This window comes from Microcaecilia unicolor, chromosome 1 (genome assembly GCF_901765095.1).
Source record: "Microcaecilia unicolor chromosome 1, aMicUni1.1, whole genome shotgun sequence".
NCBI lineage: Eukaryota > Metazoa > Chordata > Amphibia > Gymnophiona > Siphonopidae > Microcaecilia > Microcaecilia unicolor.
In genome coordinates this window covers 424,773,955-424,799,417 of record NC_044031.1, presented here as the reverse complement: position 1 = coordinate 424,799,417, position 25,463 = coordinate 424,773,955, and the positions used below count along the sequence as shown (strand labels likewise).

The 25,463-nt window shown below is 42.1% G+C and overlaps 1 protein-coding gene across 1 annotated transcript in view; it reads right to left on the bottom strand.

The window, feature by feature from the left end:
- The window catches only part of ATP9B (ATPase phospholipid transporting 9B (putative)), a 706,895-nt gene that overhangs the window by 651,998 nt on the left and 29,434 nt on the right, over positions 1 to 25,463 (bottom strand). The window contains 1 exon segment of the mRNA XM_030211876.1: positions 9,609 to 9,782. Within this exon segment, the coding sequence (XP_030067736.1) occupies positions 9,609 to 9,782 (174 nt within the window).

The window sequence follows — 25,463 nt, the reverse complement described above, 5'->3', positions numbered from 1 at the left end:
ACTTTACAGAAAACATTTCTCATAAGTGTCTGTTGTTGAATTGGAAATGGAGGTACCTTCTGTCATGCAATGGCGTGTACACATGACTTCTTTACTGGCAATGGAACAGATGCAAAGAAGCTAAATGGACACTTTTTCAAAAACTTTGGGAACTATATTGGTCCACTTTATCTTCTAGAACATGAAGTACTTTACTTAATAAGCAATTTTTGGTTTTGGCTTGTCTTAACTTGACTCTGTATGCAATTATGACTGATCCCGTGGTTTACATGTTTATGTAACGATTGGATAATAAGAGATGGTTGGGGTGGTGTGGTTTCATGAAAAGGGTGGTGGTTAATTTATAAGTTGCATTTTCTTCTGTTCTTTTATCTGGATGGTTAAGGTATGTAAGAAAAAACTTGCTTTGACCTGATTGTATTTTATACTACTTTTAATAGACTGTAAAAACAATTTAAAATAAAAAAAACAGAATTTATCAAAGTTTATGTAGCTGTTCATCTCCTTCGATATCATGTTACATGTTTCAATTCTATCTTAACCTTATTTCTCCACTCAATGCTTAGTTCAAGCATGGAAACAGGTTCTGTTCTCTCTTCATGGAAAAACGCTTCTATTTAACCAAAACTCAAGACACCAATATACATCATCATCCAACAGCTCAGCTTCCATTTGACTCATGCAGAACATGTCATCCATGGTAAGCTTGTAGACTTTATCAATAAACCAACACTCTATAACCAAATCAGATAGGCTTCAGGAAACTTCACAGAAACGGCTCTTCCTGGCAAATTTTATATCAAGACTGATCTGTGATATTTCTTTATTTAAACCTCTCTACAGCCCTTGATGTTAACATGCTCTCCTTGTCACCAGATTGCAGAATGTTGGTATAGTTAAGAGCCATTTTTGTAGTTTGAGTATTTCCGACCTATTTTAATTGGAGTTCCTATTCTTTTATTATATATTGTCAAACTTTTGTAATCTAAACCGCTGTGATTTGTGAGTCAGGCCAAGCGGTATATCAAAGTTTTAAAAAGCAAACTGTTCCCACTCTTACCTCAGGAATAGAACGAACAAAGTTCATTGGAACACACAATCAGATCCATATACCTTAACTTGCAGTGTCCCCTAGGGTTCCATACTTGTCCCAATTCTTTTCACCATTTTCATGTCTGCACTACTAGTTCCCGCACAATCACTGGAACTCACAGCATACTATTTTCTGATGATATCCAGATACTCAGAAGTTTAAATTTTAACAGGCCCCAGAAGATGACTTCAGAGGAACAGAAGAGTTAAAACATAAGAAATCTCAAGGACTTCTGATAGGCCACAAAGGTAGGTCCTCTCTTCCTTCTCAGACCTGTAATTATGGAAACTGTTCAAGTCTCATTTGAGTTTTCAGTAAGACTCCTAGGAATGAAGTTTGGCCAATCAGCAATACCACAAGGCTCTACCCTATCTCCCACTCTATTTAATATCTTCCTTTCTTCATTACTCAACTTAGCACAATCCATTGGCTTTATCTTATTAGTCTTTGCAGATTTCATCCAGCTCCTTTGTGCTTTAGAACACCTTAATACCTATGAGCTTTCTGCAATCAATACCAAACTCCAATTAGTAAACAAATTAGTTAAAATATGGTCATCTTGTCTTAATCCTGATAAATCTAAGGTGTTCCTCTTCACTAAATCACAAACATTTCAGCCAACCCATTTATTTGTGTAATCGTCCAGTACCATAACTAACTTCCACCTGTATTCTAGGTGTCTTATTGGATACAGATCTTACATATCGACCACAGATAGGACAGGTGGTTCACCATACATTTTATAGGATTCGTCTCATGAGATTGATTCAACCCCTATTACAGTCCTCAGCACTAAATATCCTTATTCATTTGCTTGTAATCTCCCAACTAGACTACTGTAACTCACTATATAAGGGTATTAGGATTAAAGAACTGCGAAGACTTTAATTGGTCCAGAATACAGCCCTCCGTATTATCAACAAAGCAGGCAAATTCGATCATATCGCATCTCTCTTAAAAACAGCCCACTGGTTTCCTGTAACCCACGGGATCACCTATAAACTACTCTTTATAATATTCAAAACTTTAGCTTTGGGTGAACCCACATATCTTTCTCGTCACCTCATAGAGTACTACCCACAAAAAATCTTAGATCCCTTAATCAAAAACAGCTCTCACTACCTAGCTATAAAGAATTAGTTCACAAACACACTAGAACGTCAATTTTCTCTGTACAAAGACTACACCTCTGGAACTCACTACCTTTACACCTAAAATTACAAACATCTTTATCTCAATTTAAAATAGACCTCAAGATTTTTCTGTTCATTGATACCTTTTGTTTATCCTTTTTTGTACTCCTGAAGGCCACCCGGGGCACACCCCACAGATGACATGCGAACTCACCTGATGTTTGTCCCCTTCCTATTTTTTTTATACAAAAAATGGAGTTCTATCCTCTTTCCTTCACTCTCAATCTGGTGTTTACACTCACTTTATTTTCTAGATTAAATATTGTAAACCAACTAGACTGTATATCTGTATGGCGGGATAGTAAACAACAATAAACTTGAAAATTTGGAATGAGTTTTCAAACCCATATCTCATTTAATCAAGGGCTGCTTCTTTAAACCAAGGATCATATACTCTACATGAAGCTTTTTTTTTTTTTTTTTTTTACTAAGCCTACACTCACAGATTACTTCAAAACGCAGCAGTGAAGTTAGTAACAGGATCCAGAAACATTTGATCACATCACCCCACTTCTTTGTGAAGAATACTGGTTACTCATCTCAGATAAGATTTTCTTTAAATCCTCTCAGTTCAGAAAACTCACTATGCAGGAGTCCTTTTGGACCTTTCCCATCTAATAAAACCCTGTTCCTCAGAACGTGCCCTACAATCTTCACAACTTAACCAACCCCATAGTATTATCATTTAGATACCTCTGTGTCTATTATCTTAGGTCTAGGATCTTCAGTGTAACTGGTCCTTCTCCTTAGAATGTCCTCCCTTCCCACCTTCGCTTAGAGGTCCTTTGATAAGTTCAAAGTAAGCTTGAAGACTCTGTTCCAACATGCTTTAAACTAAGAGTCTTGATACTCCTGCCTCCGCCACCTGTGCGGATAGTCTCCAAGGTGCAGTGCTCAGATCACATTTGTAGAACTATCACCCTTTTGCTATCCTATCAATTATGTACTTCTGTTACTTTTCAAGATATTCCTATTATCTGTATATGTAAACCATTCTGAAAGGCTTCTTTGAGCAGTTTATCAAATATACGTTTAAACTTGAACAGACTTGGGCAATTATTTTAGAAACATATCCATGTATAAGCAAAGGCATTTACATATGTATTTTGCATACATGTGTATGTACTGATTTCAGAAAGCCATGGGTGGAAACCTACACCATGCAGAGATTTCAAGGGGGCATGGTTTGGGCGGGACTAAAATCTGCACATGTACTTCCAATTTTATAAAGGGAATTAATGCATATGGGGAAAAAAAACATCCATGTTGGATTTTACACCAGCCCAAAGACACAAATTTTACAAAACTAGTTTAAGCCAGGGCTTCACTCTAGGGATTAAGGGAGTCATTTTCCTTAATCCAACATTGTTTTAGTTTGGAGGTGGCAGTCAACTAAGTTAAAATTGACAGCACCTACATGTGCAGTTTTGTAAAATGTGGTTGCACATATGGAACTGGTGCCACTTACACAAGGAAACTGTAAAAATTTCCAATTGTACATGTGGAAGCTACGGGTCTATGCTATTCATTTTTCAATATGTATATTTTTAAAACAGGTGTTCCTGCTGCATATGACAACAAATACACGTGCACTCTTGTAAGTATTTTAGAAAAACTCTGCACTGGCAGATCTTGTTATAAAATAGCACCAAATCTGAGCATAGCCTGACCTGGTCGTCTGAAGTCCAATCTACATTCTATGAAAAATGGGCTCCACATATTTTTTTTTAGCAAAGCAGACTCTAGCTAACTGGTCAGCCCTTGGTATTCATTTCTGTTGACTGATGCCATTCAAACTACTGAAGCAAACCTCATTAAATCATCCACTGTTGTTATGCAAAAGCAGTTACTTGGTCCACTCACCACACTACTGCTTGGACCAGTGCTCTGGAGACAATTTATTCAATCATGCGGGATTGACAAAAGTTATTTTACTTATATATTTTTGTGTCTGTTTTGTAGTAAGATTTGTAATGCTGATTTTACATCTTTTGTCTTAACTTCTATAATGGTTTCTACGTATTACTGTAAACTGTTTAGGAATTTATGGATTTGCGGCACACACTTCTAAATACGTAAATAAGTCTTTGTGATCTAGAAACCCTCACATTAACATCTGATCAGACCAATCCTCAAGAAGGGACAAGATACCTATAAAGCTGAGCACCTCTAAGCTTACTGGTCACTTTTTTTTATGCTCGATTACATCCTTAATCCAACATCCTCAATCCTTGTCAATGGAAAAAGCAAAGTCGTTTACCTGTACATAAGTACATAAATACCAAAGGTCCATCAAGCCCCACATCCTTTTTCCAAAAGTGGCCAATCCGGATCACAAATACCTGGCAAAATCCTAAAAAAGTACAAAACATTTTATGCTGCTTATCCCAGAAAGCAGCAGCAGTTGTGCACAAGCAGCACACAATCTCTCCCACCTTGAAAGCTGAATTACTTCTTCTGCAATGAAACTAACTAACCGAGGAGACTATACATGGCCTTTCCCAGTACCCCGCATGCAGTACCACCACCACTAATCATTTCTATAGCACTACTAGACATACGTAGCGCTGCACACATTATATGCAGATACTTTCTCTGTCCCTAGAGGACTCACGATCTGTTTTTTGTACCTGGGGCAATGGAGGGTTAAGTGACTTGTCCAAGGTCACAAGGAGCTGCAGTGGGAATCGAACCCAGGTTGCCAGGCTCAAAGCCCGCTGCACTATCCATAAGGCTACTCCTCCAGAAATTTATGCTAAATATAAGCTTTAGGAAAGCTGTTCCATCTCAGTGCCATGCAATAATGTAACCCCACCTGTATGCCTAATTAATACTGCTGTCTACAGAAAGCATCTATTTCAGGTAAGCATCTGTGCTATTTAAACCAGTAGAAACCATAATATTCTAGGTAGAAAAGAACATTTTTTTTAATATCCCAAATAAATTTGCTAAGTGTTTATATGTCATATGAACAAATCTATTGGTCACTTTTCACCAGGGATCCCATTTTCTCTTTCCTGCACAGTTCATAGTTTAGACTGAACACACAGAGAGGTGAGACACCAGCAGCAAAAATGCAAGTAAAAGAAGAGTTGGTTCAGTCAGGCTATGGGAATGTCAATTCCAAAACATCTGTTACCCAGAAACATCCATTAACTGAAATATCCTTGGTCCCAACCAGCTTAGATAAAAATTACTTTACTGTGTTTGACTTCAATTGGCCAAGACACAGGACACTAAAAAATATATATATATATATTTTTTTTTTGCATCAGGCAGTTTCAGAATTCTTAAGGAAATGCTTCTTCCAGAACATCAGTCATTAGGGCAACCAGGCAAATAGTATGGAAAAAATATCCAAGTTTCATTACATACAAAGTCTACTGAACTGAAATGTTTTTGGCTCTGTGAAAAGTAACACTTCAGAGGCAGAAAAACAAAGCTCTAATCTCAGCTGCAACCTCTCCACTTCTGTTCATAATTACCAAAGTGCTCTGTGTATGCAATGACCCAGAAGTACAACAGTCTATGAGATGGCTCTGAATACAGATTATCGAACAGATGGGTTGTGTGATGGATACAATTTTATAAATATATCATTTTGTCAAATTGCTCCTTTTATTACTATCTGGACAGACTAAGAAAAAAATCATTATTTGCACATCGTGTATGAGTAACCTATATTTAAAAAAGGTATACCAAGATCACGTGACACCTAAAGCAGAAGCAGAGGCTGCATGCTTGGCTCCTCTCTCTCCCTACCAAATCTGGATGTCTATTGTCCCACTTGCTTTTGTCCTCTATCTAGAGCCTCTTTTGCGAACAATAAATGTCGATCCAGATATTACGAGGCTTCGGCTTGGTGTAATCACCTTAAAGAAAGTAAAATTATGTATCATACCTGATAATTTTCTTTCCATTAATCATAGCTGATCAATCCATAGACTGGTGGGTTGTGTCCATCTACCAGCAGGTGGAGATAGAGAGCAATCATGTGCTGCCGGAAACTCCTCAGTATGTCGATATCAAAGCTCCAACCGCAGGACTCAGCACTTAGAGAATTACACCCACAAAGGGACACTCTGCCCAGCTCACCACCGCCGAAACGGGGGAGGGGAATTAACCCAGCTCATCCCCACACAACTGGGGGAGGGAGCGCCGGCAGAATTTAGGTCTCAATCCAGCCCCGTAAAACAGAGGGGAGAGGAATGCAGCAGCTCACTGTAACACAAAATCATCTCAACTCCTGAAGAATCCAATTGAAAAAACTTGAACACGAAGTCCTCCTGAACAGGAACTGAAGACTAAACTACGAGAGCGGCACTTAACCAAATCCACTGCCATCAAAAAGAGTGCTGAAGTGCAGGAAAAAAAAAAAAATCACCCATGCCAAGAACTGCAAATGTACTCACCACCCACAGGCGGGTACCGTCTCTTTGCCTGCACATGGCTGTCTCACACAAGAACTGCCCACAAAGTCAGGAGCCCCCTCGGGAATAGTGCCGCTGAAGCAGAAACTCAGATGCTGGAAAACTCCCTTCATTCTATGACAGAATAACTTTTTTTATTTTGTTTTTAAAATTCTGTGAAGAAGGCAGACAAGAACTGCAGCCCAGAGGAGGAAAGTACAAGGGGAGAGGCAACGGGTTAGTGGGGAAGAGGGGAGGGGGGGTCAGGGTAGGGACCTTGCACCACCAGGTGTATCCAATAGACAGACTGGCACACAGTCGTCAGCCCCCCAGGCTCAACCAAACTAGGAGAACCAGAACAGGAGCTCAGCCAAAGACCAGACCAGGAGCGTGTGAGATCTGTCCATCCGTCTACTGGAGATTAAGAATATTGGCTGACCAAGGAGAATATCGTCCTTTATCACATGATGTAGCTAAGTGCTCTCTATTTCCACCTGCTGGCAGATGGACACAGCCCACATGCTTCTGGATTCATCTGCTGCTGATAAAGAATCTGAGATAATATCAGTTGGATTCCTTTCTAAGGTTCTGAGGTACTTCTCTCATTTAAAACTTTCAAGAACAGGATTGAAATACTTATGCATCCAGACTGCAGAGTCCCACATGGATCCCCCCTTTCACACATCTTATTCAATATTATGATGCCCCCCCTTAGGAAAGGGTGCTGGATGCCCATGGTTACAATAATTTTATTTATGCAGATGACATAATCATCTATATCCCTTTCAAAGATCGAAGTGCTATCATCAAATCTGGTCTAGACCTGATAGAGAATTGGGCCTCCACCTTTAAACTAAAAGTGAATAAAGAGAAAACAAATTTTCTGTTATTATCTAACCCTCATCACCATGTCATAAACTGTCAAAACTTCACAACTGATAATGTAACTTACCCATTGGAGTCCCAACTAACGAGATTTAGGGGTTAATTTTCAAAGCACTTAGATTCACAAAGTTCTATAAGGTTACTACAGTGGTTCCCAAACTTTTTCTGCTCACGACACCCTTAATGTCTGAGCAATTGTTTCGTGGCACCCCCCCACCACAAAGATCTCCACCCCTCCACCCCACATCATGTCAAATATTTCTCCCTCTCCCCACCCAAACCATGCCCCCTTATAATCCATTTTTTACCTTGTTTCTGGGGAGAGGAGGATGAAGAAGAGACTGGATCTGAGCATAGGAGAGAGGCAACACAGTGTCCTGCAGTCCCGTTCTCCCAACCCGACAGCTGAGTAGTGAGCAGCCAGGGTCCCAGGGCGGGAGCAGGACTCCAAACTTCCAGGCTGTCGACATCAGCACCAATGTGTAAGCGCTGCCTTCTGCCTGCCCCGAAAGCCTTCCTTGTATAGCCACTTCCTGTTCCCGCGTAGGCCGGATCCTGTACAAAGAAGGCTTTGGGGGCAGGCCAAAGTTCTATAGGTTACTACAGTGGTTTCCAAACTTTTTCGGCTCACGGCACTCTTAATGTCTGAGCAATTTTTCATGGCACCTTAATACTAAGGTTTGTACTATGACACTTGCAATGCCATTTATGCTGACTGTAGGGAATCTTCCTTGAAAAAAACTACAGGGGTCAAACAGGCATTTCTGATGAATAGCAAAGTTCTGATGGCTGCACCCCTCCAAAAGCTAAACCAGTGTACTGAATACCACGAGCATAAAATATTATTTGCTACCACTGAGGGAAGTCACAGAAATTACCATTACTTATTTCTAATACTACTACTAGATATACATAGTGCTATACAAACTCACTTTCAAGGCTCTGCACTCCTTCCTATCCCCTCTCCCTCTAAATAGGAAGAGGATGAAAACACAACATGGCTGTTGATGTTTCCATGTCTCAGCTTTCATTTTTCAAATGCTATCCACACCCCTCTATTCACTACAAGCCTCTCTCCTCTCAGCCACCTTTGCCTTCCCAGTTTGAGATTGCCAACCAACACCTTTAAATTTACTGTTCCATCTCTTTATAGCCTACTTTCTTCATAAGTATTCTATTAATCTCTACATCTCTGCTGTGATTTACCACTATGCAACAACTACCTCCATTTGCCTATTGCTTGTTTTCTCAATAGGATTACACATTCTTTGTGGCAGGAAACTCCCCATCTGCTGTAGCTCTAAGTTTTCTCTTAGTCACTGTATATAAATGTGCTCTGCTTATCTTTAACATCAGTGCATGCTAGCACCTCTACACACAAACACATGACAATCCAGGCAGACATTGCGGCCATATTTATTTAAAAATACTTAATGCAAAGTAGCATGCAATGTATTTGAGGTAGATTTACATTACCAAAGCAACAGATCAATACATTTGATCTCAATTCTATCTGCTCACTAAATACAATAATGTGATTTTCACTAAATCAATTCTAAAAATCTAAAAGTGAGAGCTTTATATTGTAAACTCTTCAAACAAATGTCAAACTTTTGTGATTGTGTTCTAATAGACTCATTAACACTCCATAGTTAGGGCTTTTGATTTAAAGTTTTAACAGAAACACAGGTAAAACCTCCTCGATACTAAATAAATAAATAAATAAATAAGTGTATTTCTTGTACTCACTGAACCCTTAAATAACTGGAAAACAAACACACAAGTTTACAAATTTTCAACACCTAAGAACAGAAGCCTTTTGCACAGCATAATACTACAAAGTAACTAAAAAGTACTACAGAGAACACTAGAAACATGATCTGTCAATTTTCAGAGTCAACAGTATTATTTTACTTTAAAAATTTGTTTTTACAATTATATTAATTTAATAATCTAATATGTACATTAATACTTATCAAGCTAAGAAATACACTTTTTAAGAAAGTGAATCACTACCTTACTACAAACCTGGTACAAAGGAATTTCCATCCACCGCAAACAAACCATTCAAAGCCTCTTTTTCTTCGAGTAACTTTGGCTCTTGGAAGAGTGTGATAATCACTTTCATCATTTTCAAAACCTTCTTCCGACATCATTAATGGCATTTCATCCAAAGGGGAGGCTTCATCTTCTACCTGATACCTATAAAACAGTTAATAATGGTTGAAAAAATAATGCACTGTACAGTACTTAAGATGAATAATTTTAAGTTTCAGAAAATTCTCTGTAGACAGCAGGATAAATCAGCCACACAAGTAGGTGATGCAATTTAATAGTGCCAGAACACAGTACCTCTCTCAGAGCTCAAAAACAACAAGAAAATATGGCTAGTTTTATGGATTACTAGTAAATGAGGCCCGTTTCTGACACAAATGAAACGGGCGCTAGCAAGGTTTTTGTCAGAGTGTGTATGTTTGAGAGTGTGTGTGAGAGTGACTGTGTGTGAGAAAGAGAGAGTGAATGTGTTTGTGATAAAAGACTTCTGGATGCGAGTGTGTTTGCTCTGTCCCCTGCCCCCCCCCCCCCCCCCCCCCAGCCACCCAGCGATTCTCCTCTCTCCCCTGCTCCCTCTGCAGCCACACAGCGATTAACCTTTTTTCTTGCCCCCCCTTGTATCCACCCAGGGATGCTCTTCTCTCCCCTGCCCCACCCCGCCACCCAGCGAGTCTCCTCTGTCCCCTGCTCCCCCTCCACCCACCGATTGTCCTCTCTCCCCTGCCCCCCCTCCAGACACCCAGTGATTCTAGTTTTTCCTGTGGACCCCCTCCAGCCATCCAGCGATTTTTTCCCTTGCCCCCACTGATGCTCTTCTCTCCCTGGGCCATGCCCCCCCTTCCAGGCACCCAGCGAATCTGCTGTCTCCCCTGCCGCATTGATTCGCCGCTGTGCACCCGCCCTCCCACCTGTGGTTGGTCAGCTGTTGCATGTGATGTGCATAGGATGAGCGATGCGATTTGGTGTGTGTTACTGCTCCGCCCTCGACGTCATCACGTTGTGACGCGAGGGCAGGGCAGACACTCATGGGCAAACAGCGATCTACACAACTACACACTACTTCCGGCTTCATTAGAACGTTGGAGGTGCGTTTTATAAAGAGAAATGAGCTTACTGCTTTTGTGGGCTTTCCTCTCTTCCTTTTGTTTGGCCATTTAATGAAGTGTAGTCTGCTCTTTCAAATGTGAGGATAGCACCTCAAACAAACATATTGCTTCCTGTATTAAAAAAATATATATTGGAATCTGTGATAAGCAGATAGCTGTTCCCTATGCTTGCAGTGAGGCTGTACGATAGATACATGGTCCTCTATGGTACCTGCAGTTTATTCAACTTGGGAGTTGGGGATGGAGTTCAAGTGATTTGATTCTTTTTTTGTGTGACAGATCTTTTATTGTGAGAACATTTTACTACATCATCAATTAAAGTGCTGAGTCTGGGAGCCCTCAGGGGATGGTTTTATTACCAATGCTCTTTAATACGTATTTGCTCCAGCTTCCTAGAAGAAAAACACAGCATGTGAAAATGCAGAACCCCAGGCGAGCATCAGATTAGGGGTGTGGATACCATTGAGCGAGCCTGGCAAAATGCTTAAGGCCACCCAAATGGTAGGGATCCACTGTTCCCTCCAACCGCACTGCTTCCAATGCACAGTGGTGTTTCAATATTGTGTTTTCAAATCATTAAGAACATGCAGGTTCCCTGGAGTCCTGCAAAGCATACCTGTCCCTCATTATTGAAAATGTAATACCTAAACAGCACTACCTATAGAGAGAACAGTGTAGGGGCCACCTGTAGTTGTTCCCCCCATCCCTCCCTTCAACTGCCCCCAGCATCTCCAGCTTCCCCCTGTCCCCTCTTGTCCTCCAAATGCATGCAGGTCATGACATGCCAGAGGATGTGAAGGAAGCAGTTATCGTATTTGGGTTTGGACATATTCCTGAAGGAAAAGTCTATAGTCTGCTATTGAGACAGACATGGGAAGCAACTGCTTGCTCCAGGATTAGCAGCATGGAATGTTGCTGCTAACTGGGTTTCTTCCAGGTACTTGTGACCCGGTTTGGCCACTGTTTGGAAAACAGGATACTAGGCTAGATGGATTTTTTATTTATTTTTATTTATCAATGTATTTATACCCCACATTATCCCCACAAACATGCAGGCTCAATGTGGCTTACAAAACCAGAGAGAGAGAGAGAGAGAGAGATCTCTGGGTGATATCAGATACAAATTAGAATTGAAGAGCAAATGTGCAAGAAAGAAAAGACACTTTACATAGAACATTACAAGAAAATGGGTCCAACCAGAATCCATGTTTGCATGCATGTAGGGGTTATAGTCCTAAATAGGTTCTGTAGAAAATGTTTTTGCAAACAGATGCGTTTTTAGTGCCTTGCGAAAGAGAAGGTAGTCACTCAGACTGGTTATGGCTCATATGGATCATTGGTCTGACCCAGTATGGCTACTCTTATGTTCTCACATGACATTCAGATAACATTGATTAAGGAGGATGATCAACAGGAGGTTGCAGCTTGTTTCCAGGTTAGCTTAGAAAAAGTGGTGTTATAGTTATAGGGAAATAAGATGATGAAGGTGAACCTGACTAAAGGTATCTCACAAGAGGAGGAAGCTATATTCCCTCTTCTCTCTCTCTGTTGGAACCACAGATTTTCATATTTCTGTGCACTGTTTTGGTGTAATGTTTAACAAGGAACTGTTCTCTGATTTGCAAGTTTGGCACTTGGTGGTCTTTGATTGCTCTGACCAAGATCTGAGGTTTGTTGCTTCCTCTCTTGTCTAAATTGGATCATTTTAACTCCCTTTACTGTGGGTTTACAGAGCACCAACTGACATGCCAGAAAAATTATGAAAATTCTGACCAGAGCAGGTATGAGAGATCATACAACCCCCTTTGCTGGTAGCACTACATCGGTTTCCAGTTGGAAAAACAGATTCAGTATCAGCTTGTGTATGGTCATTAAGGTGGTGCATAACATTGCTCCTATTTATCTTGTCTAGGAAGGACGTAGACAATAAAATCAATTGTATTCATCCCAACAAGGCTATATGGTTTTACCACCACTGTTTGCTTAATACCATCAGGAATATGTGTGGCATTCTGCTTGTATGTATCAGGATTCTTATCTTTGGAATAAATTTCCATTTGGTCTTAGGCTACAGCCAGATTATAAAGTTTTTAGGAACAGATTGAAAATGTGGCTATTTGTGAATTATTTCTATTTATTTGCTTTGATTTATTTTGTATTCATTTATTGTATTGCAATATTTTGTACTTTGCTTGAAGATTTCATTGTTGATGTAAAGCAAAACAAACTGAATAAACTAAACAGATTTTGGTGTGACCATTTTTACTGTCTCATTCGGATTTAAATGAAGTTGTTGTTAATTTGAGATTAAGGCCTCTAAACAGTGATATTCAGAATGGATGTTTTTGTCAACTAGTATTTAGGAAAACTACTTTTACTTTAAAGGTACTAACTTTGATACACTACCCTGCATGACTTGACAAAAGGAAGATAAGGTTTTTTATTATTATTATTATTAAAAAGATTTAGGGCATGGATTATTTAAATACAACTGGCAACATTGTCATTATTAAATTTTAACATACTAGGATTCATATTATAGCGAGATCCTATAGATGGAACAAGAACAGACAACTGAGCACAGCATCAATTTAAAGCTAAGTAGTTGCGCTCAGCTGCTAAGATCAGGCAGATAAGAATAGTTTGAGTACTCTGTACCACTTGACGAGACCTAATTAAAATTTGTTGCTATATTACATTTTTTTTGTGCATGCTATGTTTTGTAGTGTACACAGGGTTCATGATCTGTGTGTACAAGAACAAATGTTACACTGACTGCTTATAGCTCTCTCTGAGAGAACAACTGCCTCCTGTCTAAGAAAGACTGATGACGATGGGATAGTCATTCTCTTCCAGGAAGCAATGACAAAGTCTGTAGGGTGGAGAAGTTGATTTTTCTTAGGTCTACTATCTTCATTACCAAACAGAGGTTAAACATCTGCTAACCTGCTATGAACATATCCTAGAACGGATACCTTTAGTCACACTAATCTCCTGAGTGCAACTGCTACTAAAAAGTATGCAAGCAGTGTTGAACACCTTGTGAGCTAACCTTACCAGACACTTAGCAAGTGACCGCCCCCTTGGCGACAGCTAAGTGTTTTGTTTGAAATTAGTATTATTTGCTCCACCATTCTGTCCTCATTGATTTTGAAAGTCTGAGACATTTACCTCTTACTTGACAATTACATAGGAACATGAGCAATTCCACTGCTATTAACCGAGACCTCTCCTCCTCATTTAAAATTTCACATATATTTCCTTGGTGTTTATTGGGATATTTTGTTCCTTGCATTTGCAGGATTTGCACCTCATTAATATTCCTTTCCACAGCACGGAATATTAAAATATGTTATGGGAATATAACATATTATTGCATGCAAAACACACCTGAACAGGCAAATAACACATTACGGCCATAATGTACCTTAATAACAAAAATCTGTAGCAACTGCTGCTAAAATATGGAAAATTTGTGGCTGTGCACAGACAAAACCTTTAAGAACTATTATATTTATGCTTACATTATGGAATTACAGGGCGAGATTAAGAGGAAAAATTGACATCTATACTCCAGTGACATCTGGTGGGTGACAGAAAATAGTAACTATGCTAATCCTTAATTATTTTGTATGTAAAAGCTGCTCATATATATTTTGTTGAAAAGACTAATTTTTTGCCTAAATAACAACATTGTTTTAAAAAATCTTTCAGTGGAATTTACTGACAATCAGTTCTCTCTCTTCTACATATACTTGCAAAGAAAGGGGGTACTAAATGAAACAACTAAAAAGGGAGCAAAATATTCTGCGTTTCCCATTTGGGTGATACAAAACATATATACTGAATACAACTGCCACAGCCAAAAAAAGTAAATGCACACATTAAAAAGATACCCTCATTACATATCACTAAGGGGGGAATTCATCAAGAAGCGTTAGGGTCTCTGCGCAGGCGATAAGGCCTTAATGCATGCTAAATGCAAAGATGTCCATTGGTATAAAATGGGCTTCTTAGCATTTAGCATGTGTTAAGGCCTTAATGTCCACTTGAAGGCCCTGCTTAATTCTAAGTCTATCTAAAAACTTCGCAGTAAAAAAAAAAAAAAAAAAAAATCATGAAAGCTTAAAAAGTTACAAAGTTTAACAAGCCACTACAAACTTCCCCTCCCCCCGTTTACTAAGCTGCGCTAGTGACAGGTGATGCGGTAATATCGACACAGCCCATTCACTTCAAATGGGTTGTGTTGGCATTGCCACGCGGCTTAGTAAACAAAGGGGGGAGTATGCTCACCATTTCCTTTACAAATATGGGTGCAAGAATGATTCTTTTAATGTACCGTTATCTATCAGTAATGGATAGAAAACAGTGAAGGACTGAAGGATATTCAAAATTCAAAAAGGTGTCTTTTCCTGAAACCAACTACAAAAAATATTAGCATATAAATGCACTGAACAGGCTGACTTCTCATGATCTGGAATCTTCGTTATGAGCCAAAATTTTAACCAGTCAGGGAAACATTTCACCTATAAACAATTTCTGGTTGGGTTTCTGTTTTGTTTTTTTGCTGTATCCTCAGACTCTTTCCATCTTCTCTTTATCCAGGTGCATGCAAAAGGTGCAATAGCATCAGGCTTTGCTGCTGGATGAGCCACACAGGCAATGATTGCACTATACAGATGTAAAAATGATCCTGTACCATCAGCCATTAGCAGCAACAGGGACCTAGACCACTTCTTCCCTACATCAACCCTCTCCCTAAGAGGAGGAAGCTGTTGGGGCCATTCACTGAACTGGCAAAAGATAATTATCTTATAAGCATTATGGCAGCATGATATCTGTGAGCACTGGGCCTAGGAAAATCTCTATTATACATCAGATCCTGTACCAAAGACAACCTTATCTCCTGTCCCCCTTCCGTGGGTAGCTGTGATTCAACTTGGCCAGCTCTGGGAACCAAATTTTAGATGCCTTGACAACTATGATTTTTCCATGTTCACGTTAACATGATAGAAAAAATCTTTAGGTATTGCATAAAATAATTACATTGAACAGATTCATGTATTTAAAGGTCTGAATGCTCAAGACGGCAGTATAGGGTGATACTGAACTGGTCCACTGGCATCAGCGGTATAAAGGCTGGTACAGGCTGGAAACCTTCAGTATGCTACTGCCCAAGCAAAACAGGTATCCCAGGAAAGATTCCATAAGCTAATGTATACCACATATACACTAAGCAAACAAAATTCAAGCGATCCCTAGGGACGTCGGGAAAATAGACAATATCCAAAACCCCTGCCAAAATTTCACCTTTTTTATCCTGCTAGACCAGTCTATACTAATAGGATGTATAACAGCAGTACTCTAAGGGAGTGGGGGTAGACAAGACCTCCTTAATGATCGCTCTAACAAATGCATCCTTCTAGTTGGAACAAACGTAAATCTTGTAATGTTTTACAAATTAATGCTGGGACAGCCATGTTGCCACCCCTCAAATATTTTCCAGTAATACCATCTAAGCTTCCACCCAAGAATGCTCTCACAACCCATCACTGAGGAAATCACCCAGGAGATACGGATCAAATCATGAAACTTCCTCTGGAGACTGAGGAAGTTGCTGCGCCCAGAGTAACAAGGCCTGGGCAACAATCCCCTTGATGGCCACTCCCCCTTCCACAAGGACTGTGGATTTCTTGGTCGCTGCTATGACCACAGCATCCACCTCAAGTCGTCTTGCTGAAGGGGATACAGCCTATTCAGACACCTAGTGGTATATGAAGAAACAGTTTCCCCGACATCAGTGGGTGCTGACAACACCCTCAGTGACAGCTACAGTACAGACGCTGGCATGATGTTAAGCTAACCACACCAACTGATCCTGCGCTTTGTGCCAGCAACATGCTGCCAGCCTGGGTGCTTCAGGACTGCACTCCTCCTTGTGAACCATGGCCCCAGATTTTAGCTCTGGAGCTATGTCTCCCCCCCTTGGAGTCATCTCAGGTCCCCCTGCTAGATGACTGAGTCGCCACTAGCCCTTGGGTCTTTTTTTTAACTTTATTTCCCCCAACACCAAGTGAATAGAGAGAGTCTAAATAAATTCCCCAATTTTTTTTCAGTGGCCCAAGGAGAGGGGGAAAAGAGGGGAGGGAATCTACTACTCCACAGCCCCCCTCCCCCCATAGTTAGAGTAATACTGGAGGCTTCCAGCCTACACCAGCCCTTATACCAGGGATGTTACTGGAACAGTTTAGTATCTCTATCACCATCTACTGGTAGGAAATAGACACAACCAAAAACAGTAAGGTCTAAGAAATCAATCAAAATCCAATTGCATAAGCTCAAATTCAATAATTAGCCATTGCTCGTGGGGAAAAGGACCTCAGTAACCAAAAATGCAGATACTGATAAATTCATCTGCCTTTATATATGGTTCCTCTGTCATTCAACGGTCCTTAAAAATCCCAAATACAGTTTTTATTGTTTCGGCGCACAGTGCCTGCGTCAGGGGTAAAAAATGATCTAATATAAGATGAATATGTGCAGAGACCAAACTTCTCCTTTATGAAAAAAAAAAAGAATTTTTTGCTCCTAATGCATCAAGGAACTACTTTATAGAGTGGATGGAACTCCTCTTTATTTCATAAAGGAGAATTTTTGTCACTGCACACAATATTCATCTTATATTAGATCATTTTTGACCTCTGACAAAGGCACTGTGCGCTGAAACACAGCCCAAGTTGGGTCCATTTTGAATATTTATTAAAGGAACTGTGTCCCATTTCTGAAGGTTCTTTGTGCTTTTTTTTATATTTTGGACAGGTGGAGATTTGACAGGAGGCTTTAACAAAAGCAAACCTCTCATGAAGCGAACAACTAAAGGCTGTCCAGAGATAGGCTTACCTTCTACACGCTGATAAGAACTAATTGCACTAAAGTGAACCTTTACTGAGTTGGCCTTGAGACCAGACTCTGTTAAGTGTAGAAAGTATTCAAGCAGATTCTATGTAGGACAAGAAAGGGGATCTATGGCCTTGCTGTCACATAAGACAGCAAACCTCCTCCATTTAAAAGAATAACACCTTTTAGTGGAATCTTTCCTGGAAGCCAGCAAGACTCGTGAGACACCTCCGAAAGACCCAAGGAAGCAAATTCTAGGCTCTCGACATCAGGCCACGAGAGCCAGAGACTGGAGGTTGGGATGTATTAGCGACCCTTCGTTCTGTGTGATGAGGGTCGGAAAACACTCCACGGTTCTTCAGAGGACAATTCCAGAAGACAGAACCAAATGCGTTGTGGTCAGTAGGGTGCAATCAGAATCGTGGTTCCACAGTCTTGCTTGAGTTTCAACAAAGTTTTTCCCACTAGAGGTATTGGAGGACAGGCATACAGAAGGCCTGTCTCCTAATGAAGGAGAAAGGCATCTGACACTAGTCTGTTGTGAGCCTGAAGCCTGGAACAGAACTGAGGAACCTTGTGATTGGATTGAGTGGCAAAAAGATCAAACGAGGGGGGTGCCTCATGCTTGGAAGATCTTTCAGGCTACGCCCATGTTGAGAGACCACTCATGAGGTTGAATTATCCTACTCAATCTGTTGGACAGACTGTTGTTTATGCCTGCCAGATAAGTAGCTTGGAGGAACATGCTGTGACGGTGCACCCAAAGCCACATCTGGACGGCTTCCTGACACAGAGGGCGAGATCCAGTGCCCCCCTGCTTGTTGATGTAATACATTGCAACCTAATTATCCGTTTAAATTAGAATAATTTGATGGAACAGCCAATTTTTGAAAGCCTTTAGAGCATTCCAGATCGCTCTGGGCTCCAAGAGATTGATCTGAAGATTCGTTGCCTGGAGGGACCAAGCTCCTTGAATGTGAAGCCCATTTACGTGAGCTCCCCACCCCAGGAGGAATGCATCCGTTGTCAGCACTTTTTGCAGCTGAGGAATTTGGAATGGTAGTCCCAAGGTCTGATTGGACCGAATCGTCTACCACTGAAGAGAGCCTATAAGCTCCGGGGACACTCGGATGACATCTTCCAGACTCCCCATGGCTTGATACCACTGAGAAGCTAGGGTCCACTGAGCAGATCTCATGTGAAGACATGCCATGGGTGTAACATATACTGAACTGTGGCCCAACAATCTCAACATCTGCCGAGCTGTGGCCTGCTGCGATTCCTGAACCTTGGATGCAAGGGAGAGAAGGTTGTCCGCACATCTCCAGGAGGTAAACACATTCTTTGTATCGAGCAGGGCTCCTATGCACTCCAATTGTTCAACAAATCTATGTAAGCCACATTGAGCCTGCAAATAGGTGGGGGAATGTGGGATACAAATGCAATAAAAATAAAAATAAAAACAACTGGATGGAGATGGGGCTTGGGGTAGTTTATCACGAACCCTAGTAGTTCCAGCACCTGAATAATCATCCACATTGACTCCCAAGCACCTTCCTCCGAGGTGCTCTTCACCAGCCAATCATCAAGGTAAGGGAACACGTGCACTCCCAGTTTGCGTAGAGACACTGCATCTACCGCTAGACATTTTGTAAAAACCCTGGAAGCTGACATGAGGCCAAAAAGCAATACATGGTACTGAAAGTGATGTTTTCCCAGCCGAAATCAAAGATACTTCCTGTGAGCTGGAAGTATCAGGATATGAGTGTATGCATCCTTTAAGTCCAGAGAGCATAGCTAATTGTTTTCCTGAATCATGGGCAAACGGTGCCCAGGAAAACCATCCTGAACTTTTCTCAAACTAGGAATTTGTTCAGGGCCCTTAGGTCTAGGATGGGAAGCATCCCCCCTGTCTTTTTCTGCACAACGAAATACCTGGAATAGAATCCCTGCCCATCTTCCCCTGGTGGAGCAGGTTTTTTTTTTGTTACATTTGTACCCCGCGCTTTCCCACTCATGGCAGGCTCAATGCGGCTTACATGGGGCAATGGAGGGTTAAGTGACTTGCCCAGAGTCACAAAGAGCTGCCTTTGCCTGAAGTGGGAATTGAACTCAGTTCCTCAGTTCCCCAGGACCAAAGTCCACCACCCTAACCATTAGGCCACTCCTCCAATCCACATGGGCCTTTAGAAGGGCAGAGTTCCTCTGCAAGTACCTGCCTGTGCTGAGACCTGAATGAATGAGCTCTTAGTGGGCAATTTGGAGGCTTGGAAAACAAATTGAGGGTGTATCCAAGACGGACTATTTGAAGAACCCACTGGTCGGAAGTTATGAGAGGCCACCTTTGCTGAAAAAATGTTAACCTCCCCCCCCCCCCCCCCCCCGGCAAGTCGTCCAACACGGACACTTTGATAGCGACTAAGTTCTGCTGGAGCCAGTCTAAAGCTCATCCCTTGCTTTTGCTGTGTAGCAGCAGGGGCCTTGGGCACACACTGTTGACACGAACAAGCGAGCTGGGGTTGATTATGAACAGGCTGGCGAGCCACAGGGGTGTACCTATGCCTGGATGAGGAGGTAGCTGCAGAAGATGTCCAGCAGGAGAGAGAAGACATAGCCTCAGTGTACTTTTTGATCTGGTCAGCGACCTCTTCGACCTTCTCTCCAAAAAAGACTATCCCCACCCCCCACCGGCAAGGGGCATCCGCCATTTTCTGCTGGACCGAACGGTCCAGGTCAGAAACATGCAGCTATGAGAGTCTGCGTGTTGCTATACCCTGGGCAGAGATTCTGGATGCCATGTCACAAAAGTGTTGTAAGTGCCCCGGCCAAGAACTTGTGACACTCCTTCTGCTGTTTGACCAACTGATGAAATGGCTCCGAGGATAGCGCATCAACCAAGTCAGACAACTGCCTCACCAAGTTCTGCAAGTAAACACTCGTGAAGAGCTGGTAAAATTGAATAAGGTCGATGAGCACAGCAGCCTGATACACCTTTCTCCCAAAAGAGTCCAGGGTTCTAGTTTCTATGCTTGGGGCAGCCGAAGCATAGTCCCTAGGACTCCTGGCTTTTTTGAGAGTGGCATCCACCGCCATGGAGTCGTGGGTAACAGACCTCAGCAACCCAGGTTCCCCGTGGATCCAATATTGGATATCAATCATTGCCTCCTTTGGTGGAGAGGTGTGTATCCAGGACCTCGAGCATCTTGGCCCTGGGCTCATCCTCCACTTCTATAGGGAATGGAATGGCCTCAGCCATTTCCCGCACAAAAGAGGCGAAGGAGAGGCTCTTTGGTGGAGGAGAAGGCTCTGAAGGGATCCCATAGGACTTATCAGAGAAAAAGTACCTGGGATCCTCCTCTGATTCCTATGAGCATCCCTTGCCACAAGTATTGTTGTAACAGAGAAGACAACAATTTTTCTTCTTTGACTCTCAAATACAAAGGCAGCATTTGGAACACATACAGCCAACATCAAACAAAGAAACATATTAAACATACTTATCCTCCCCAACAGGGAAAGAGGATACCTGGTATCCACTACCAAAAGGACCGACACGGAGGGAATATAAATGAATCAAATCAGCTGGGATGTACACCCCAACTATTTGAGGATACCCTCCACCCATTATAAAGAAAAAGGTGTCTATCCATGCCAATCAAACTGATGGGAGTGCCAGCAAACCATAAGATTTATCCAGGTTTAGCTGAAAACCAGACAAAAAGTCATACTCCTCCATCAGCTCCCACTAGACAATTAGAGCCTCTCTTACTAAACCGTGTTAGCGATTTCCGCGCAGCAAATGAAAGGAAGCCCATTCAATTCATATGGGTTTTCTCTCAATTGCTGCGCTGGCAATCACTAGCACAGTTTAGTAAAAGATGCCCTTAAAGCGGTATAGAAAGTTTGGAATAAATAAATAAATAAAATAAACAGAGGCACCTATGTGCATTTATAAAATAAGCTCTCAGAACAATCCCTAATAGCATATTCTCTCAATGTGCATTTTATGAAACATGAGTACATTACAATTCTGCCCTAGCTCTGCCCAAACTACAACCCAGGAATGCCTATGCACAGATCACTAAGTATAATTGCTCTTGTTGGCATGTTAATAATATGAAATTAGACATTCTTCCTTCAGAATGGTGGGCCTGACACACTGAAATTCAGTAACCCCTGACCTTAGAATTTTAAAGTCTAAAACTGGCCTTAAAACCTACTTTCAGTCAGCCTTCAGCAACTGAATTAATCTAGTCCCATTTGTGATGGTCCAAGGTCCCCCTTATGTTACTGCTCTACAAGAAGTCAGCCTGTGCCTAATTCTGACCTACAAGAAGTCAGCCTGTGCCTAATTCATTTCCCTTCTTTGGCTTTTACCCCGGCTTTTTTTTAATTATAATTTCACTTCTATATCATTCTTATTTTATTTTAAAACAATGCAAACAATACAGGTATTGATTGCTGTGGAGTATATTACACTACAGTGAACAAATGTGTGTTCTTGTATGTGTATATACCCACATGAAATTTTATAATAGCCAGTTTTGATCCTTTTTTAATTTTTTTTTTCCAATTTCCTGGAGAAAGATTGCATTATTTATTTTTGACATAAATATAGCCTACCTAAAAACTAAGTGATTTACAACTGAAGATTTCATAAATAAAAATACACATAAAACAAAAACAAATCAAAGAAAGTCTACTAAGAAATTTAATGGAAAAGTTTGTAAAAGGTACCAATAAGGTAAAATTATGCCTTACCTGATAATTTTCTTTCCTTTAGTCACAGCAGATGAAACCAGAAACTGGTGGGTTGTATCCGTCTACCAGCAGGTAGAGATAGAGAAACTGAAGGGAGTTATACTAGACGGCTAGCCCATCAGTTACTATAGGTCTCATCTAGCAGAGATTAGGTGTCAGAGCCGGTGGTGGGAGGCGGGGCTAGTGCTGGGCAGACTTCTACGGTCTGTGCCCTGAAAATGGCAGATACAAATCAAGGTCAGGTATACACAAAAAGTAGCACATATGAGTTTATCTTGTTGGGCAGACTGGATGGACCGTGCAGGTCTTTTTCTGCCATCATCTACTATGCTACTATCCCAAAGCAGATGTCAATAAAAAAAAAAAAGAAACATGAACACTGAAAACTTTCCTTACAAACTCTGAACCGCAAATCAGCAGTCTGAAACACTAATAAATGGAACAGCATGTGACCCTCAATCGGTATTTATTTATTTTTTGGTACAGGAGCACCAAACCTGAAAGAGACTGTGTACAACGTTCCCAGGGATCGGCCATTAAGCATGAAAAGAATATGTGGCTGAAATCAGGGTGGGATCCTGGATTTGTCTGCTGCGACTAAAGGAAAGAAAATTATCAGACAAGGTATAATTTTACCTTCCTTAGCCTCTGCAGCAAATGAATCCAGAAACTAGTGGAATGTACCAAAGCAATCCCTAAATAGGGTGGGAAACCACCGCTCCCTGACACAAAACTACCGCTCCAAAACTTGCGTCCACCCACGCAGCCACATCTATTCTGTAATGCTTTGAAAAAGGTATGCAATGAAGTCCAAGTAGCCGTCCAACAAATCACATCCAACGAAAGAACACCTGTTTCTGCCCAAGAGGTCGCCTGGGCTCGAGTAGAATGGTAACTAGCAGACTCTCATACTCTGACGCCACCCAGATCAACAAGTCATCGAGATAGGGGTGCACCCATCTCCCTTCCTTCCATAGAAAGGCCACTACCGCCGCCACCACCATTACTTTGGAAAAGGTGCGAGGAGCCGTAGCGAGCCCAAAGGGCAGCACCCAAAACTGAAAATGTCATCCCAACACAGCAAAGCAAATAAACTGTTGATGTGGCGGCAATATTGGGATATGTAAATAAGCCTGCTTGAGATCCAGAGCCGTCAGAAACTCCTGTGACTGCACCGCCACTATGACCGCCCTCAAGGTTCTCTATGTGGAAATGTCGCACCTTTAGGAACTAATTGACCTTCCTGAGGTCTAGAACAGGCCTGAAGGAGCCTCCTTTTCTTTGGTAACACAAAAAAAGATGGAATACCGTCCCATGCGAACCTCGAGAGGGGGAACTGGAATCACCGTCACTAGATCCTGAAATGTGGTCTCGATCACTGCCCAATTTGGCTGCCATAGCACACTGGGGCTCCAAGAAAGAATCTTTGACAGGAGTAGCAAACTCTAGCCTGTATCCATCTCTGATAACATTGAGGACCCACTGATTTGAGGTAATTTTGGCCCACTCTTGGTAGAAGAGTCAGCCGACCCCCCTATTGAAAGCAGCGAGGAGTGGACCAATGCCCCATCATTGAGAAGAACATCCTGCAGCCCCTTGCCAGGCTGCCACACCCAAACTCTATCACCTCAAAAGGAAAAACACTTTTGGAAACAGGGATGCTGGAAAGTCACCCGCCCTGGACGATATCGGTGAATCTCTCAAAACCGAAGTCTCGAGGAACTGGGCCGAGCAGCCGCCCTGGGCTTATCCCCTGGAAGCCGCTGGGATTTGAAATCCCCCAAATCCTTAACGATCTTCTCCATGTCCTCCCCAAACGGAAGTTTGCCCCAAAAAGGCAACTTGGTAAGATGCTGTTTGGAAGCCATATCTGTGGCCCAATGCCATAGCCACAGGAACTGATGCAAAGTAACCGCCAAGGCCATCTACTTCGCCGAAATCCGCACAAGATCATACAAGGCATCCGCCAGGTACACCAACCCCGATTCCATCCGGGGCATTGTCGCCATCACTGAGGGAGCCGCATCCTGGTCCTGCTCCTGCTCCACTGCCTGCTGAGGCCAGCTAAGGCATGCCTAGGCTGCGTAAGAACTACAAATAAAGGCCTGGAATACCAGCGTGGAGACCCCAAAAGATCACTTCAAAGAAGCTTCAAGACGCCAATCCTGCATATCCTTTAACGCTACACCCCCTTTAACAGGGAGGGTAATCTTTTCGGTGACCGCCATCACCAGAGCATCTACCTTAGACAGAGCAAACTTTTCAGTATGGTACACTCCAAACGGGTATAGTCAGGACATAGCTTTGGCCACATTAAGGGCCGCATCAGGATCAGTCCACTGCGCTGTGATCAGCTCCTGAATGGCTTCATGCATGGGAAAGACCCTGGCTGTCTTGATGCTAGCCATCCTCACATTTATCGCTACAGTCACCTGCAGCTCAGGATCTTCAATGTTCAGCGCCTCTAAGGCACTGGAAATAAAGAAGGGCAATTCCTCCCTGTGAAAAATGCGTACCACAGTAAGATCACCCGGCTCCTCTTGCAGAATCTCACCCTCCTACAAATACTCCATCCTCGAGGGCCTCAAAGAGTCCCCTGAACCCACTACCAGTGAAAGGGTTAGCGAAAGAGGGCCCACAGACCCCCCCCCCCCCCCCTTGACATGGAGTCCAAGCGTCTGCGCTTGTGAGCCTGGTCATCTGAGACTAGCAGTAAATTCTGCCCCAAATCACACAGGGACCCCCCCCCCCCCCCCAAGCCCTTGAACTAGCTGAGAAGGAGGAAGGGCCCATTTCATTAAATAGGCATGATGTAAGAGGAGAATAAAATCGGGCGAGAAAACTCAACTGCAGCAGCTGTTCCTGCTACCATCGCTGGTCTCACCACAGAAGTAGAGAGGGGACTCCCCCATCACCGAATCCAAAGTTGCATGGGCTGAATCGGGAGGCGCGACCTGCAGTGGCGCCGAGACCACCACTCCGGAAAAATCCAAGATGGTGCGCGCGTCAGCGATCCCCAGGCGGGAAACCACCACACCAGGGGAGAAAGAAACACTCTCCCCAC